Source organism: Cherax quadricarinatus, chromosome 2, assembly GCF_038502225.1.
Source record: "Cherax quadricarinatus isolate ZL_2023a chromosome 2, ASM3850222v1, whole genome shotgun sequence".
NCBI classification, from domain to species: Eukaryota; Metazoa; Arthropoda; class Malacostraca; order Decapoda; family Parastacidae; genus Cherax; species Cherax quadricarinatus.
This window is the reverse complement of record NC_091293.1, coordinates 58,281,078-58,300,239: the sequence shown is the minus strand read 5'-3', so window position 1 is coordinate 58,300,239 and position 19,162 is coordinate 58,281,078. Positions and strand designations below refer to the sequence as shown.

General features: G+C 39.2%; 1 protein-coding gene across 9 annotated transcripts in view; it reads right to left on the bottom strand.

Annotated features, from left to right (window-relative positions):
- The window catches only part of Smyd5 (SET and MYND domain containing, class 5), a 182,264-nt gene that overhangs the window by 53,853 nt on the left and 109,249 nt on the right, over positions 1 to 19,162 (bottom strand). For all 9 annotated transcript variants that reach the window (XR_008407784.2, XM_053783534.2, XM_053783614.2 and 6 more), the window contains 2 exons: positions 7,660 to 7,837; positions 3,024 to 3,246 (listed from right to left, as the gene is read on the bottom strand). Coding sequence is in view for 8 of the 9 variants with exons in the window: in XM_053783534.2 (XP_053639509.1) it covers positions 3,024 to 3,246; positions 7,660 to 7,837 (401 nt within the window). In the remaining variant the exon portion in view is untranslated. The remainder of the gene's footprint in view (positions 1 to 3,023; positions 3,247 to 7,659; positions 7,838 to 19,162) is intronic.

Below are 19,162 nucleotides of genomic sequence, written 5' to 3'. Positions count from 1 at the left end.
TTTTAACAAGTCGGCCGTCTCCCACCGAGGCAGGGTGGCACAAAAAGAAAGAAAATCCCCAAAAAGAAAATATTATCATCATCATTCCAAATAGGTGAATACAGTCATTGAATGAGTGATGGTGAGAGCGTTTCCTCTTTTTAGGGTCACTATTTCAATGGAAAACATTTGGCAAGTAAAAAAATACCAGTGTGTGGTAAAGTAAAAGCACATTAAAGAGTTCCCGGACTTTAAATTCCCTCCATCAATTCTCTCTAATTTTAAATTATAAAATTAAGCCATTTTAAAATTTTAGTGGATTTTCTTACACTAATATCCCTGCTTAACTGTAAAACTGAAAATGTCTTAAAAGGACAAAAAATATTTACACCTTTACACATAAATTCATGAATTCATGCACAAAAATGTCAAAACCATGACTAAAGGAAACTACCACAATGCAAACATCATAGCTAAGATAAGTAAGATTACGAAACTAACTTACTTATGTGTGCACCACATAAAAAAAATCCTGCAGCACACAGCACACAGTGCGTAATGAGAAAAAAAAAACTGATCGTTTTTTTGGATTAAAACGCCGACTTTGAGGTGTATTTTCGTATAGTATTTATCGTTGTATTCGCATTTTCATGGTCTTAGGTGATAAAATGGAAAACTTATTACAGAAATAGAGATGATTTTCATTACTTTGACGATGAAAACGACCTTGAAACTGAGCTCAAAGTAGCGAAAATGTTCGATTTTTACCAATGTTCAGGAGTAAACAAATCACACCACACATCCAATACACTTCAACTGGGGAGTCTAATATTCTTTCACAAGTGCACTGATATTATTTATACCATTTTTACAATAATGCAGTAGTCTGCATAACAGTAAATTTTGTATTTTTTTGTATAAATAAAAAATCAAAATAGAAAGCAATAATAATATAAGAGGGGCCTAGAGATGTGACTAATGAACAGAGGATATGTTATTTTAGTGCCAAGAATGTCTACCTTGTTTATTCTGGACCCTATTTTGAAATTGGCATCTTTTTTAGTTTGCGTGAAATTGGCCAAATTGCCAATTTCTGACCACCATATTGGGTAGTTCAAATTGGTAAATGGGCAGTTTCTTGTACTCAGCTGATAGATAAAATGGAGTTCTAAAGAAATAGCTATGAGTTTGGTCAACTGGAACAATGGAATTGGCTGAAAACGGCTCAAAGTTGGCGAAATCGCAGATACGCATATGTCGCCGAGACCGCTAACTTCGCGGGAGCGTAATTCCGTGAGTTTTCGACCAAATTTCAAACTTTTGGCGTCATTGGCATCGGGAAAAGATTCTCTATCATTTCATAAGAAAAAATCATTTTTTTTTTTTTTTCAAAAATTTATCGACATAGAATGACAGTTTCAGAAAGGGGCCTGCGACAGTCAAAGGGTTAAAGTGCAGGCATTGTACTTCCCATTTCCAGGACTCAAGTCTGGCTATATAAAAATAACAGGTTGCCCTGAATCCCTTCAATAAATATTACCCTGCTCACACTCCAACAGCTTTTCAGGTCCCAAATACCATTCGTCTCCATTCACTCCTATCTAACACGCATCCTATCTAACATGCATGCTTGCTGGAAGTCCAAGCCCCTCGCCCACAAAACCTCCTTCACCCCCTCCCTCCAACCTTTTCGAGGATGACCCCTACCCCGCCTTCCTTCCCCTACAGATTTATACGCTCTCCATGTCATTCTACTTTGATCCATTCTCTCTAAATGACCAAACCACCTCAACAACCCCTCATCAGCCCTCTAATACTTTTATTAACTCCACACCTTCTCCTAATTTCCACATTCCGAATTCTCTGCATAATATTTACACCACACATTGCTGTTAGACAGAACATCCCCACCGCCTCCAACCATCGAGGACATCTCCACCGCCTCCAACCGTCGAGGACATCTCCACCACCTCCAACCGCCTCCTCGCCGCTGCATTTACAACCCAACTTTCACACCCATATAAGTGTTGGTACCACTGTACTTTCATACATTCTCTTCTTTGCCTCCATAGATGTTTTTTGTCTCCACATATACCTCAATGCACTACTCACCTTTTTTCCTTCATCAATTCTATGGTTAACCTCATCCTTCATACATCCATCTGCTGACATGTCAACTACCAAATATCTGAAAACATTCACTTCTTCCATACTCCTCTTCTCCAATTTGATATCGAATTTTTCTTTATCTAAATCATTTGATACCCTCATCACCTTACTCTTTTCTATGTTCATCACTTTCAACTTTCTACCTTTGCACACTCTCCCAAACTCGTCCACTAACCTTTGCAACTTTTCTTTAGCATCTCCCATAAGCACAGTATCATCAGCAAAAAGTAACTGTGTCAATTCTCATTTGGTATTTGATTCCCCATAATTTAATCCCACCCCTCTCCCCAACACCCTAGCATTCATTTCTTTTACAATCCCATCTATAAATACAGTGGACCCCTGGTTTACGATATTATTTCATACCAGAAGTATGTTCAGGTGCCAGTACTGAACGAATTTGTTCCCATAAGGAATATTGTGAATTAGATTAGTCCATTTCAGACCCCCAAACATACACGTACAAATGCACTTACATAAATACACTTACATAATTGGTCACATTGGGAGGTGATCGTAAAGCAGGGGTCCACTGTATATTAAACAACCATGGTGACATTACACATCCCTGTCTAAGACCTACTTTTACCGGGAAGTAGTCTCCCTCTTTTCTACACACCCTAACCTGAGCCTCACTATCCTCATAAAAACTCTTTACAGCATTTAATAACTTACTACCTATTATAGTATTAATATGATGCATTAACCACATGCTAAGACAAAACTAAGAAACAAAAACTGTTAAATTCAGCTATGTCAATGGTAGAACATTATACACCACGCAATTTCAATCACATTAATACATCTAATAAATGGCACTCATTACTATTTTCTTGTTATAGTACATCAACTCTGTGGTAAACCTGTACTCCTACCTGAGAATAGTAATGCGAGAATGTCGACTCCTGCTCAGATTACATTCATCTAGATAACTGACACAGATTTCATCACCAGCTGAGATGTCTTTCACTGCTGTCATCACTAAGTGGAAGTTATTGTATGGAAAAGTGGGCATGGCATTAGGATCACAACTGTGGTTACAAGAGCTCTGCAGTGGGTACAGTCCTGATGCCTCATTGTTCAGAAACCCTCCAGCCTCTGGTATTAAAAAAAAAAAAAAAAGATAGTAATGTCTCACTAGACAGTAGAGCTATACTATACTGTTAGGTAAATGGACACATAACTCAAAAAACTTTTATCAAGGCAATGTTTAGCCTTTGTGTGTGTGGGGGGGGATGGGGGGGGTTCATATCTGTCCTAAGCTCTCTGGGAGTTAGCGTGGGGTGTTACCAAGCACCATGGCTTGTAGTGTTTTAGAATCTCAGGTTCAGGTGTTGAAGGAGGAGGTTCTACTTCTTCAGGAGGAAAATAGGAGGCTGAAGCTTTGCCTAGATGAGGTTGGGAGTGAGTGTGAGAAGGATTTAGCTGATAAGGAGGAAATGGTCACCAAGTAAGAGTGGCAGCCGCTTTATGTGGCAAGTGGTTCACAGTTCAGGAAGAAGATAAGGAGGGTTAACAGAGAAGATGTGAAGGTAGGAAATCGATTCTCTGTTAGTGAGGTTGAAGGTACCACTGATTCCCCTGCTAATCAAGGTAAGAATATTTTAATTGTAGGAGATTCTCAGGTAAAACATATGGACTGTGCTTCTTGTAACAGAGATAGAAAGGTCAAACAGAGGGTGTGCCTTCCAGGAGCTGGTGTTGGTGACATAGTCAGCAGGTTGGATAATATTATGTCAGGTAATGGGAACAAACCCATTATCTGTCTTAGTGCTGGGGGTAATGACATTGGGATGGGCAAGAGACAGGAGCTGCTGGATAAGTACAGGTCAGCCATAGTAGTAGTCAGGTCCAAGGGAGGGATCCCAGTCATATGTAGCATCTTGCCTAGAAACGGAGTGGGCAATGAATGGATGTCTAGGGCAACTGGTATAAATTGCTGGCTAGACAGGTACTGCAAGGAACTTGCAATCCCATTCATTGATAACTGGGACATATTCTATGGCAAACATGATATGTATGCAAGGAATGGATTTCATCTCTCTGGGGGCTGGAGTGGTTGCTTTAGTCAATTCAATTGAGAGGGTAACTGATGACTTGTCCAGGAATTTAAAATGACAGATTATAGAGGTATGGTGTTTGTGGGAAACAATCAGGCTGCAGTATTAGGGTTAAAAACAGCAGATATTACCGGGATACCTCAGGGATATGTTTAAAAGACAATATTCAAAATAAAGTTGCTAGTAAAGGCAAATCAATTGATCAACAAACAAAGAGAGATAGTAGAGGGCAACAAGTGACTAGCTCCCTTAAGGTTTACTATACAAATAGTAGGAGTCTAAGAAATAAGATAGACAAGCTAAGATTACTTGCCAGTGCAGGTAATATAGATATTATTGGTATAACAGAGACCCGGTTCAACCTGAAAGACAGAGAAACGCCTTCTGAATGCAACATACAGGGTTATAAACTATTCCACACTGATAGAGTCAACAGGAAGGGTGGTGGAGTGGCGATGTATGTCAGAGATAATTTAAATTGTTGCCTTAAGACATAAGATTAGAAACATCGAACACAGAATCTGTTTGGCTACAGTTTCTCGAAGGTTATGACAAATTAATTTTGGGTGTGATTTTTAGGCCTCCAAACCTTGATAGGGAGTGCAGTAAGCTGTTATGGGACGAAATTCATAAGGCATCTAGATATGAAAATGTTGTGTTAATGGGAGATTTTAACTTTAGACAAATTGATTGAAACAATATGACAGGAAATCTTGAGTCTAGTGACTTTCTTGATGCAGTTCAGGATTGCTTTTTAGTACAGTTTGTGACAGAACCAACTAGAGGAAACAATCTGCTTGACTCGGTTCTTGCCAACAAAGAATCACTAATTAATAATCTTGAGGTTAATGATGAGCTTGGGGAAAGCAATCACTTAGTTTCAATATATTATGGAATTACCCAGATAACTGCAATTAAGTCTCTGTCCCAGACTTTTGCTTGGCCAATTTCATGGGACTGAGAAATTACCTGGGTGGGCTAAATTGGGATGACCTGGCTATGGGTCAGGTAGGTGGTGCTGGTTGCCAATATGACATTTTTCAGAGCATAGTTCTAGCTGCCCAGACAACTTTTGTTCCGAGTAGGGAAATTAGATCTAATAAAAATTATCCCAAATGGATGAACAATAGATTAAAACATCTCAATGGTCAAAAGAGAGGCATATTTTGGCAAATCAAAAGAGGGGATGGGCAGTTACGAAAACAATATATTCAATTAAAGAGAGAAATAAAACAAAAAGGAATAAGAAAAGCAAAAAGGGATTATGAGGCTAAGGCCGCAAGGGATTCGAAGACTAACCCAAAAGGGTTCTTTCAGGTATACGGAAGTAAGATTAGGGACAAGATAGGCCCAGTTAAGAATAACTCTGGTCAGATCACTGACAGTGATAAGGATGCGTGTGAAATTTTCAATACCTACTTCCTCTCAGTTTTTACCCAGGAAAATACTAGCGAAATTCCTGAAATAATAGATTATGTACAACAGGACGATAATAAACTATGCACAATTGCGGTAATTAGTGACATGGTCCTCAGACAAATAAAGAAATTAAAACCCAACAAATCCCCAGGTCCTGATGAACTGTTTGCAAGGGTGTTAAAGGAAAGTAAAGAGGAACTTAGCATACCTTTGGCTAATCTTTTCAACGTATCACTACAAACTGGCATAGTGCCTGATAAGTGGAAAATGGCAAATGTAATACCTATTTACAAGGCAGGTGACAGGTCCTTAGCTTCAAACTATACACCAATAAGCCTTACCTCCATAGTGGGAAAATTTATGGAATCAATAATTTCTGAAGCAGTTCGTAGCCATCTTGATAGGCATAAACTGATTAATGAATCTCAACACGGTTTTACAAAGGGGCGTTCGTGTCTTACAAATTTACTACCTTTTTTTACTAAGGTGTTTGAGGAGGTAGATCATGGTAACGAATATGATATTGTGTATATGGACTTCAGTAAGGCTTTCAATAAGCTATTGAAGGAAGCTATTGAGGAAACTTAAGGCACACAGAATAGGAGAAATTTTTTCCTGGGTAGAGGCATGGCTGACAAATAGACAACAGAGAGTTTGCATAAATGGGGAGAAATCAGAATGGGAGCACATCACAAGTGGTGTTCCACAGGGTCAGTGTTGGGCCCGTTGTTGTTGTTCACAATTTACATAAACGACATAGATGAGGGAATAAATAGCGACATAAGCAAATTTGCTGATGACACCAAAACAGGCCGTCCAATTCATTCTAATGAGGACACTAGAGCACTCTAGGATGATATGAATAGACTGATGCAATGGTTGGAGAAGTGGCAGATGCAGTTTAATATAGACAAATGCAAAGTTTTAAATGTTGGACAGGAAAATAACCATACCACATATAAACTAAATAATGTACATCTTAATACTACTGATTGCAAAAAGGATTTAGGAGTTCTGGTTAGCAGTAATCTAAAACCAGGACAACAGTGCAATAATGTTTGCAATAAAGCTAACAGAATCCTTGGCTTCATATCTAGAAGTATAAATAGTAGAAGTCCTCAGACTGTTCTTCAACTCTATATATCATTGGTTAGGCCTCATTTAGATTATGCTGCACAGTTCTGGTCACCGTATTACAGAATGGATATAAATGCAATGGAAAACGTACAGAGGAGGATGACAAAGTTGATCCCATGTATCAGAAATCTTCCCTATGAGGATAGACTAAGGGCCCTGAATCTGCACTCTCTCGAAAGGCATAGAATTAGGAGGGATATGATCAAGGTGTATAAATGGAAAACAGGAATAAATAAAGGGGATGTAAATAGTGTGCTGAAAATTTCCAGCCAAGACAGGACTTGCAGCAATGGTTTCAAGTTGGAAAAATTCAGATTCAGGAAGGATATAGGAAAGCAATGGTTTGGTAATAGACTTGTGGATAAGTGGAACAAACTCCTGAGTACAGTTATAGAGGCTAAAACGTTGTGTAATTTTAAAAATAGGTTAGATAAATACATGAGTGGGTGTGGGTGGGTGTGAGTTGGACCTGACTAGCTTGTGCTACTAGGTCTGATGCTGTGCTCCTTCCTTAAGTGGAAGTGACCTGACTAGGTGGGTCATTGGGCTAATCTGGGGGGCAGGGGGTAATGGACCTGCTTCGCATGGACCAGTAGGCATCCTGCAGTGTTCCTTCTTTCTTATGTTCTTATATATCAACATGACTTCACTCTACAACAGATTCATATTTTAAAAATGTGTTTACAATAAAAATACATTTTATACCATAGTATGAAAGTAATTAATGGATACTTTCATCTGCATTTCTTGAATGTATACACGTATCATTAGTACTATATAACACTTGTGTTCAAAATATGGTACTATCTATCAGGATTTAACACCTTCAAACAAAACATTACGGTTTGATCTACCTAGTTACAACACTTTAGTGCAAAATCAATAAATGCCTCACCTTTTTCCAATTGGACATACATGTCATCAACTATTTGGTCTAACTTCTCTCTCTCTGCAGCAGAAATTTCCAGAGCATCACAATTACGCACCCATCGGCTCAAAGGACTAGTGCCAATACCTTGTCCATTTGTACCCACTAATGCAACAAGAGATCTGAAGCCTTCTGGTGTTAACCACTAGAACAAAAATTGTACAATTACAGATTAGTAAAAAATAGGTTCAAAAGTTTGTAATATTATGACATATCAAATGTAGCACTACAATTAATGTACACATTTCTTGAATTATATACTACACAATCTGTTACAGAATATATCTTTTCTTATCTAATTTATGACTGATATCTGATAAAAGCAGAGAAAATATAAAATAAGTTTCTGACTTCTGTATCCTAAAAGTTAATCATACAAGAAGAGTCCGCAAACCAGGGTACAAAATAAATGATCAAGTAGAATAATTCTGCCTGAATAATATGAAATTACCCCTTTATACAATCAATCATACCATCTCTTTTTACCAAGAGTGATGCCAAACCATACAGTCTGTTCCAGGTATTGTATTCATTGCTTGGCATACACATTACAACAGAGAATTTCTAGCAGGAAACATCTCACTTTCATCATTCATACATTTTCAATCTCATTAATCTTCTCTACCTTTTGCATTTGTATAAGCAATTTTTTCAACTGTTAAGTGTTATGTGAATGTTTGGACACAAACAGCACAAAGCTAACAAGTGGTGATAAATACACAATTGCAGAGGAAACTGACTGAGACATTTCACCTGTGGAACATGCTTCTTCAACTGAAGTTAAAGCTCTCACTTCACACGGCGAGGGTTTGGGTTCGATTCCCAGCGAGGGTAAAAACATTGGGCGAGTTTCTTTACACAGGTTGTCTATGTTCACTCATCAGTGAAATGAGTACCTGGGAGTTAATTGACTGGTGTGGGTCGCATCCTAGGACAAATCTGACCTAATTTGCCCAAAATGCTCTACATAACAAGTGGCTTTCTATATGGTACTACAGCTAGTCTTCCACTTTCATAAGTTCCACTTTCGCGAGCTTCAAACATTCCCGAATGCCCAGCTCTCGGTTTTCATGTGTTTTATGTTATCTTTTCATGTGTTTTATGACTGTTTGTGGTTCAATAGGTTAAGGAAGCAGTATTGTTATATTTTTTTTTATTAACACATCGGCCAATTCCCACCAAGGCAGGTGGCCCAAAACAGAAAAACTTTCATCATTTACACCATCAATGTCTTGCCAGAGGCATGCTTACACTACAGTTATAAAACTGCAACATTAGCACCCCTCCTTCAGAGTGCAGACACTGTACTTCCCATCTCCAGAACTCAAGTCCGGCCTGCCGGTTTCCCTTAATCCCTTCATAAGTGTTACTGTACTCACACTGCAACAGCATGTCAAGTATTAAAAACCATTTGTCTCCATTCAATATATTTGGGCATCAAAACATTCGCGAACGCTACAGTACAGTATTATTATATTTCCCTACACCATATTTGCGCACCAAACATTCGCGAATTTTCAAGATTCGCGAGGTTCTTGATCCCCTAATCCTCGCGAATGTGGAGGGCCTCCTGTATGTCATTGATGTCAGCTAAGCCTGTATACCATGTACATGTACTTGTAATAAATAAAAAAAAAATCTCAATGAAGTTCCTCTCTGTAAAAGTGAACATTTGAGGAATTTTGAACCAATGGAGGAAATTATTATTTTTGTAAACTTTAAAGATGAAGTGAGAGACAATGATATAGACAGTGTAGAGGAAAAACTTGGAGCCCCAAGTGTAAATAACAATGCAGAATCTTTAATAATTATTAAAGTATTCCTAGTAAGACATTAAGTTATAGGGAATTTGCTTTGAAAAGACAAAGAAAATAAACATATGAGGCATGATGAAGTATGCAACAAGATCAATCTGCAGGACTGAGTTAGTAGATGAAAGGTTGAGGGGTAGGTTACTGAATGTACTGTTCTAGATTTTGAAGGTGCCGGACATCTCCCACTAAGGCAGGGTGGCCCAAAAAAGAAAAAACACTTTCACCACCATTCGCACATAATCACTGTCTTTGCAGAGATGCAAAGATATGACAGTTCAGATGTCACTCCAAACAGAGAATATCCCAAACCCCTCCTTTAGCCCTTAAACGGTCCACACGTAGATATACGTTGACGTGCGGTGGCCTCCGAACATAGATCAACGTTTTATTTTACATTCTTTCAAATTTGGTGTGATAGGCCTGAGTCGCCTAGACATGAAAGAATGGGTCTGTGCACTCAGTGTGCGCATTATGAAAAAAATCTAGGAGCACTTAGTACCTTGTGGGAGCACCAGTTCAACTGAGCACAATCTAGAGCAAATATCGTGGCAAACACCAAGGATTCACTGATGTCATGTCATATTAACACTCACATTTTAAGAGGAAAGTAAAAATAGGTTAGATAAATGCATGAGTGGGTGTGGGTGGGTGTGAGATGGACCTGACTAGCTTGTGCTACTAAGTCAGATGTCGTGCTCCTTCTTTCAGTGGATGTGACCTGACTAGGTGGGCCATTGGTCTAAGCCAGGGGGTGACATGGACCTGCTTTGCATGGGCCAGCAGGCCTGCCACAGTGTTCCTTCTTTCTTATGTTCTTATATATTCGGCTGGCTAGCTGGCTGGCTTTGGCTGTCTCTGTTTGTATCTGTCTATATCTCTGTTTATCTATATATCTGACTATCTATATCTCTGTCTGTCTATATCTCTATCTCTCTATCTGTCTATATCTCTATCTCTCTATCTGTCTATATCTCTGTGTATCTATATCTCTATCTGTCTATATCACTGTCTATTTGTATCTCTGTCTCTCACGTGTACTCATAAATACGATTATACATAATGTAAATTACCTAGGATAACCCCAAAATTCCAGGCCAAATGCTATACAGTGTTTGTAGATATAAGACATAAACATGACACAAGTAATAGCAGTGTCACTTGCTCAGCAATCAGGAAGCAGCCCATACACCACAAACCAACAGGTTTACTAGCCGCTCCCTGAGATAGAGACAAGCAGATGGAAAGACAGACATGAAGGCAGACAGAAAGACAGATAAGCAGAACTAGACAGATAAGCAGAGCTAGGCAGACAGACAGACAGATAGATGTACAGATGGACAGATGTACACATAGACTGACAGACAGACATACAGAGACATGTTTGTGTGCAAGAGTAAAAACATATAAAGGCTAGGTTGCCTCCTCCAGCAGTGCACATTCATCAAATGTCACTGTTATCTGACACTGCCATAACACCATTATTCAAGGAGTTCACATTACACTCCAGGCACACACAGAAGACAGAAAGATAAGCTGAACTGGACAGACAGACAGATAGACAGACATAGATGTACAGATAGACAGACAGATAGACTGACAAACAGACATACAAAGACATGTTTGCGTGCAAGAGTAAAAACATATAAAGGCAAGGTTCCCTCCAGCAAAGCACATTCATCAAATGTCACTTATGTGGCCCTCGTCATAACACCATTCAAGGAGTTTCATACTCCAGCGTGTCTAAAACACTGCTGGAACCTATATATACTTTGTATATATTTCTAGACAATAGTAAATGGCCAAGGCAGGTAAAAATGTTCACCTGTCAATGTGATTGTTACAATTTGAGTACTATTTCAGAACATAATATTAGTGTCAGACCAAAGATTGGCTATGAAATCACAAGAACTATTATAAACTGTAATTATCAGAATATAAAAATTACATAAAAATAAAAACAAGAAAGAAAGGTATATCGGCAACCCTTCTGCAAGCGGCAGGATTGGATGCTGCCGCAAGGTGAGCATCCAGAGCCAACTTCACGGTCTTATATCTCGGTAAGTACTTGGCCAAAAAAAATTTTTTTTTGGTCATACCACACAGAAAATACCTCTCTTTAATTTAAAAACAAAAAACGATTTTTTTATTTTTCAAAATGTTCGGAGCGCCACGCAGGTGAACGTAGATCTACATTTGGACAGTTTAAGGGTTAAAGTGCAGGCATTGCACCTCCCACCTCCAGGACTCAAGTCCAGCTAACCAGTTTCCCTGAATCCCTTCACAAAATATTACCCTGCTCACACTCCAACAGCTCGTCAAGTCCCCAAAAACCATTTGTCTCCATTCACTCGTATCTAACACGCTCACGCACGCTTGTTGGAAGTCCAAGCCCCTCGCACGCAAAACCTCCTTTATCCCCTCCCTCCAACCTTTCCTAGGCCAACCCTTACCCCACCTACCTTCCACTACAGATTTAAACACTCTCGAAGTCATTCTATTTCGTTCCATCCTCTCTACATATCCAAACCATCTCAATAGACCCTCCTCAGCCCTCTGAATAACAGTTTTGGTAATCCCACAACTCCTCCTAATCACCAAACTACGGATCTTCTACATTATATTCACACCACACATTGCCCTCAGACATGACATCTCCACTGCCTCCAACCTTCTCCTCATTGCAACATTCACCACCCATGCCTCACACTCATACAAGAGCACTGGTACAACTATACTCTCATACATTCTCTTCTTCGTTTTCATGGATAAAGTTCTTTGTCTCCACAGACTCCTCAGTGCACCATTCACCTTTTACCCTTCATCAATTCTATGATTCACCTCATCTTTCATAGACCCATCTGCTGACACATCCACTCCCAAATATCTGAATACATTCACTTCGTCCATACTCTCTCCCTACAATCTGATATCCAATCATCTGTTTCCTAATTTTTTGGTTATCCTCATCACCTTATTCTTTCCTATATTCACTTTTAATTTCCTTCTTTTACATGCCCTACCAAACTCATCAACCAAACTCTGCAACTTCTCTTCAGAATCTCCCAAAAGCACAGTGTCATCAGCAGAGAGCAACTGCGACAACTTCCACTTTGTGTTAGATTCTTTATCTTTTAACCCCCACACCTCTTGCCAACACCCGAGCATTCACTTCTCTTACAACTCCATCTACAAATATAATGAACAACCATGGTGACAATACACATCCCTGTCTAAGGCCTACTTTTACTGGGAAATAATCTACCTCTCGCCTATACAGTGGACCCCCGCATAACGATGGCATCGCATAGCGATTTTTCCGCATAACGATTACTTTTATCGCAAAATTTTTGCCCCGCATACCGATTAAAAACCCGCATACCGATTTTCGTCCGAGACGCGTCCAATGTGCCCTCACATGTGCCGGCCGTCCCATTGTTTACCAGCCAGCCTCCGCGGTAACATCCAAGCATACACTCGGAATATTTCGTATTATTACAGTGTTTTCGGTGGTGTTTCTGGAAAATAAGTGACCATGGGCCCCAAGAAAGCTTCTAGTGCCAACCCTGTGGTAAAAAGGGTGAGAATTAGTATGGAAATTAAGAAAGATTTTGAAGGGTTTGGGGCTAACCCTGAGAAGCCTATGCCAGTTGTGGAATCCATTGTGCCTACTTCAAAGATTAAGGAAATGTGTGCAGAGTGGTTTGAACTGCAAACCTTTATAGATGAAAATCACCCTGACACAGCTGTTGCAAGCCGTGCTTGTGACTATTTCAATGACAATGTTATGGCCCATTTTAGGAAAGTCTTGAAGAAACGGGAGGTACAGAGCTCTATGGACAGATTTGTTGTGCGACAGAGGTCCAGTGACTCTGAAGCTGGTCCTAGTGGCATTAAAAGAAGAAGGGAAGTAACCCCAGAAAAGGACTTGCTACCTCAAGTCCTAATGGAAGGGGATTCCCCTTCTAAACAGTAAGAAGATAATGCTCTCCCCTCCTCCCATCCCATCAATCATCACCAGATCTTCAATAAAAGTAAGTGTCATGTAATTGTGCATGCCTTTTTCAGTTTGTGTGTATTAAAATTAACATTTCATGTGGTAAAAAAAAATTTTTTTCATACTTTTGGGCGTCTTGCACGGATTAATTTTATTTCCATTATTTCTTATGGGGAAAATTAATTCGCATAACGATTATTTCGCATAACGATGAGCCCTCTTGCACGGATTAAAATCGTTAACCGGGGGTCCACTGTATACCCTAACCTGAGCTTCACTAGCCTTGTAAAGACTCTTCACTGCTTTCAATAACCTATCTCCTATTCCATATATTTACAACACCTGCCACATTGCTCCCCTATCCACCCTATCATATGCCTTTTCCAAATCCATAAATACCACAAAAACCTCTTTACCTTTATCTAAATACTGCTCACCTATATGTTTCACTGCAAACACCTGGTCTACACACCCCTACCTTTCCTAAAGCCTCCTTGTTCATCTGATATCCTGCTCTCCATCTTACTCAAAATTCTTTCAATAATAACCCTACCATACACTTTACCAGGTATACTCAACAGACTTATTCCCCTATAATTTTTACACTTTCTTTTGTCCCCTTTGCCTTCATACAAAGGAACTATACATGCTCTCTGCCAATCCATAGGTATCTTACCCTCTTCCATACATTTATGAAATAAAAACACAAACCACTTCAAAACTATATCCCCTCCTGCTTTCAACATTTCTATCTTTATCCCATCAATCCCAGCTGCTTTACTCCCTTTTATTCTACCCACCATATAAAAAAGATCCTGCAGCACAGTGTACATAATGAGAAAAAAAAACTCCGACTGTGTTTTTGGAATAAAACACCGACTTTGTTGTGTATTTTCATATAGTATTTATGGTTGTATTCTCATTTTCTTGGTCTCATTTGATAGAATGGAAAACATATTGTAGAAAAAGAGGTGATTTTGATTGGTTTTACTATGAAAAGAACCTTGAAATGGAGCTCAAAGTAGGGGAAATGTTTGATTTTTCCCAATGTTCAATAGTCAACAAATGATGTCATTGTTCAATAAATGTCCAACTAGCCATTCTAATATGCAGTCATGAATGGGTTGACATTATTTATACAATTATTACAATATCGCAGTAGTCTGCATAACGGTAAATCTCATATTTTTTGTTTGAATAAAAATTCAAAATAGAAAGCAAGAGTAATATCAGAAGGGCCTGGAGATGTGACTGATGAACAAAGAGCCAGGAATGTCTGCATTGTTCATTCTGGACCCTATTTTGAAATTGGCATATTTTTTAATTTGCGTGAAATTGGCCAAATTGCAAATTTCTGGCCATGTTTATTCTCTATAAAGTTTATTCTCTATAAAGATTACAATGTTGAATTTACAGAATTAGGTTGTTGTGTGGTTTACATGTAGTTAAATAATGATTACAGAGTGTACCACTAGAACGCCTAGCATGGCTAGGCATTTCGGGCAGACTTAGTTTAATTCTTTATTTTAAAATATTACAAATTATGAGGTAAGTTGGTATTATGGCTAAGTGACTAAATACTAGTTTGTGAGTTTAGCAATGTGAATACTTTTGTTTTGGCACAGTACATAGTTTCAGTATTGGAGTATCATAGGATTCATTATTTTAAGATTGAGATTAATATTTCTGTTTATGGTCAAATGGGTGAGTGAGTGAGTGTAAGTGTGAACCACCAGGTGGAATTCGTGTAGTTAGTTGATGGGGTTTATCAGGGAGATAAGATGTTTTCTAATGGTAGTTTTGAAGGTGATGAATGTGTCTGCAGTTCTAGAGTTCTCAGGTAGGGTGTTCCAGATTTTAGGGCCTTTGACATACATTGAATTTTTGTAAAGGTTTAGTTGGACATGGGGAATGTCGTAGAGATGTTTGTGTCTGGTGTTATGCCTGTGGGTTCTGTCACAACTATCAAGAAAGCGTTTTAGGTCAAGGTTGATATTGGAGTTTAAGGTCCTGTAGATGTAGATTGCACAGTAGTAAGTGTGGATGTACTGAACAGAGAGTAAGTTTAGATCTATGAAGAGTGGAGGGGTGTGTTGCCAGGGATGGGATTTAGTGATTATTCTTACTGCAGCTTTTTGTTGGGTTATTATTGGCTTTAGGTGTGTTGCTGCAGTTGATCCCCAAGCACAAATAGCATAGGTGAGGTATGGATAAATAAGTGAGTGGTATAGTGTGAGAAGGGCATTTTGCGGCACGTAGTATCGTATCTTGGAGAGGATGCCAACTGTTTTGGATACTTTTTTGGTTATGTGTTGGATATGGGTGCTGAAATTCAGGTTGTTGTCAAGGTATAGGCCTAGGAATTTGCCCTCATTATGTCTGGTAATTAGAGTGTTGTCGATCTTATTGTTAATTTGTGCATCTACTGCTCTGCTACCAAACATAATATAGTAGGTTTTGTCAGTGTTAAGCGTAAGTTTATTGGCTGTCATCCAAGTCGATATTTTGATCAGCTCCTCGTTAACAATGGTGTTGAGGGTGGCAAGATTAGGGTGAGAGATGACATAAGTCGTGTCGTCAGCAAAGAGAATGGGTTTCAGGTGTTGGGATACGTTTGGAAGATCATTGATGTATATGAGGAAGAGCAGGGGACCAAGGACACTTCCCTGTGGAACTCCAGTATCAAGTGGCCATGTTGTTGATGCTGTGTCTTTAATGGTAACATACTGATACCTATTAGTAAGGTAAGATTTGAAATAAGCAAGCGCATGGCCTCTTATACCGTAATGGTCAAGTTTGTAGAGTAGGATGTCGTGGTCTACTGTGTCAAAAGCTTTTCTTAGGTCAATAAAAATTCCTAGTGGATATTCCTTATTTTCCAATGCTGTGTAAAGCAGATCTAGCATTTTTATGATTGCATCATTAGTGCTTTTATTTTTCCTATCCAAATTGGCAGGGGTTGAGTATGTTTTGTGCTGTTATAAATGAATATAGTCTCCTGTGCACGAGTTTCTCAAAGATTTTGGATAGCAATGCTAAGTTTGATATTGGCCTATAGTTGTTTAAGTCTGTAGGGTTATTGGGTAGTTATCAGTAAATGGGCAGTTTCTTGTACTCAATCGAGAGAACAAACGGAGTTCTAAAGAAATAGCTATGAGTTTGGTTGACTGGAACAATGGAATTAGCCGAAAATAAGGCTCAATGTGGGTGGGTGAAATTGCCGATTCGTAAATATTGCCGAGGTCGCTAACTTCATGAGAGCGTAATTCTGTAAGTTTTCCATCAAATTTCGTTCTTTTGGTATCATTAACATCAGGAAAAGATTCTCTATCATTTCATAAGATTTTTTTTTTTTTTTTTTTTTTTTTTTTTTCAAAAATTTTTCAACACCAGGAGACACTTCAGGATTTGGGGTTGCAATAGTCATTGGGTTAACAATTCCTCAAAACATTCCCTCCATCTTCCCGATACCTCTAGCTCTCCATTATATAACTCTCCTCTCCTATTTTTAACTCAAATCCATTAGTTCCCTAGGCTTCCTCAACTTATTAATCTCACCCCAAAAATTTTTCTTATTTTCAACAAAATTTGTTGATAACATCTCACCCACTCTCTCATTTGCTTCTTATTACATTGCTTCACCACTCTCTTAACCTCTCTTTTTCTCCCCATATACTCCTCCCTCCTTGCATCACTTCTACATTGTAAAAACCTCTCATATGCTAACTTTTTCTGTCTTACTACTTTCTTACATCATCATTCATGAGTGGCTCTCTCTAAGACAGAAAGAGAGACATGCAGACAGAAAGACAGATAAGCAGAGACAGATAAACAGAGAGAGCTAGACAGACAGATGGACAGACAGACAGACATGTTTATGTGTAACATTGAAAACAAATAAAGCCAAGACAGTGCATGATCATCAAGTGTCACTCCACTACTGCACTGTCAGCAGTGGAGTGATACTTGTACAGTCGACCCTTGACTAACGCTATTAATCCGTTCCTGAGAGCTCATCGTTAGTCAAAATTATCGTTAGTCAAGTTAATTTTCCCCATAAGAAATAATGAAAATCAAATCAATCCGTGCAGGACACCCAAAAGTATGAAAAAAAAATTGTTTTTACCACATGAAATATTAATTTTAATACACACAAACTGAAGAAGACATGTACAGTTGCATGGCACTTACCTTTATTGAAGATCTGGTGATGATTGATGGGATGGGAGGAGGGGAGTGTTGATGGTCCTAGTGTTTAGAAGGGGAATCCCCTTCCATTAGGACTTGAGGTGGCAAGTCCTTTTCCAGGGTTACTTCCCTTCTTCTTTTAATGCCACTAGGACCAGCTTGAGAGTCACTGAACCTCTGTCGCACAACATATCTGTCCATAGAGGCCTGTACCTCCCGTTCCTTTATGACATTTCTAAAGTGTTTCACAACATTGTCAGTGTACAGGTTGCCAACACGGCTTGCAGAAGCTGTGTCATGTCTATGTACTCCTTGAATTCCTGCACATATTTTTCAGCCGCTTTGTGGTCCGAACTGGCAGCCTCACCATGCCTTATCACACTATGAATGCCACTACGATTCTTAAATCTCTCAAACCAACCTTTGCTGGCCTTAAATTCACTCACATCACCACTAGTTGCTGGCATTTTTTTAATTAAATCGTCATGCAACTTCCTAGCCTTTTCACATACGATCACTTGAGAGATGCTATCTCCTGCTATCTGTTTTTCGTTTATCCACACCAATAACAGTCTCTCAACATCTTCGAGTACTTGCGATCTCAGTTTCAAAAACATAGTTGCACCTTTGGCAAGAACAGCTTCCTTGATTGCCGTTTTCTTGCCCACAATAGCAGCGATGGTTGATTGGGGTTTTGTGTACAACCTGGCCAGCTCGGAGACACGCACTCCACTTTCATACTTAGCAATAATCTCTTTCTTCATATCCATAGTAATTCTCACCCTTTTTGCTGTAGGGTTGGCACTAGAAGCTTCCTTGGGGCCCATGGTGACTTATTTTGCAGGTGCAATCACTACAAACTCTGTGATAATATGAAATGTTCAGATTGTATGTTTGGATGGGACCGTGGTGGCTGGCTGGCTTGTAAACATTGGCACCCATGGGACAAGTGAGGCGCGCTCAGGCCAAAGTGGACGCGTCTTGAACGAAACAAATAGCATTGGTTGGGTTTTTTAGCGCTAGTCGAGGCAAAATTTTTGCGTTAAAATGTATCGCTAGTCGGATTTAATGTTAGACGATGCCAACATTGGTCGAGGGTCTACTGTATTACACCATGCTTCAAAGAGTTTCGTATATACTCCAGTGTGTCTAAAACATTGCTGGGACCTATAAATACTATGTATATATTTCTAGACAATAGTGTGTGACTAAAATAGGTGAAAATGTTCACCTGTCTATGTTTGTACAGTTACTGTGTAGCATAAAAAGAGTGTATACAGTGGACCCTCGCCTAACGAACGCATCGTATAACGTTAAATCCGCCTAGCGATACATTTTAACACAAAAATTTTGCCTCGGCTAGCGCTAAAAAACTCGCTTAACGCGATTCGTTCGAGACGCGTCCACGTGCAGCCTGAGCCCACCTCACTTGTTCTGTGGGTGCCAGTGTTTACAAGCCAGCCACCGTGGTCGC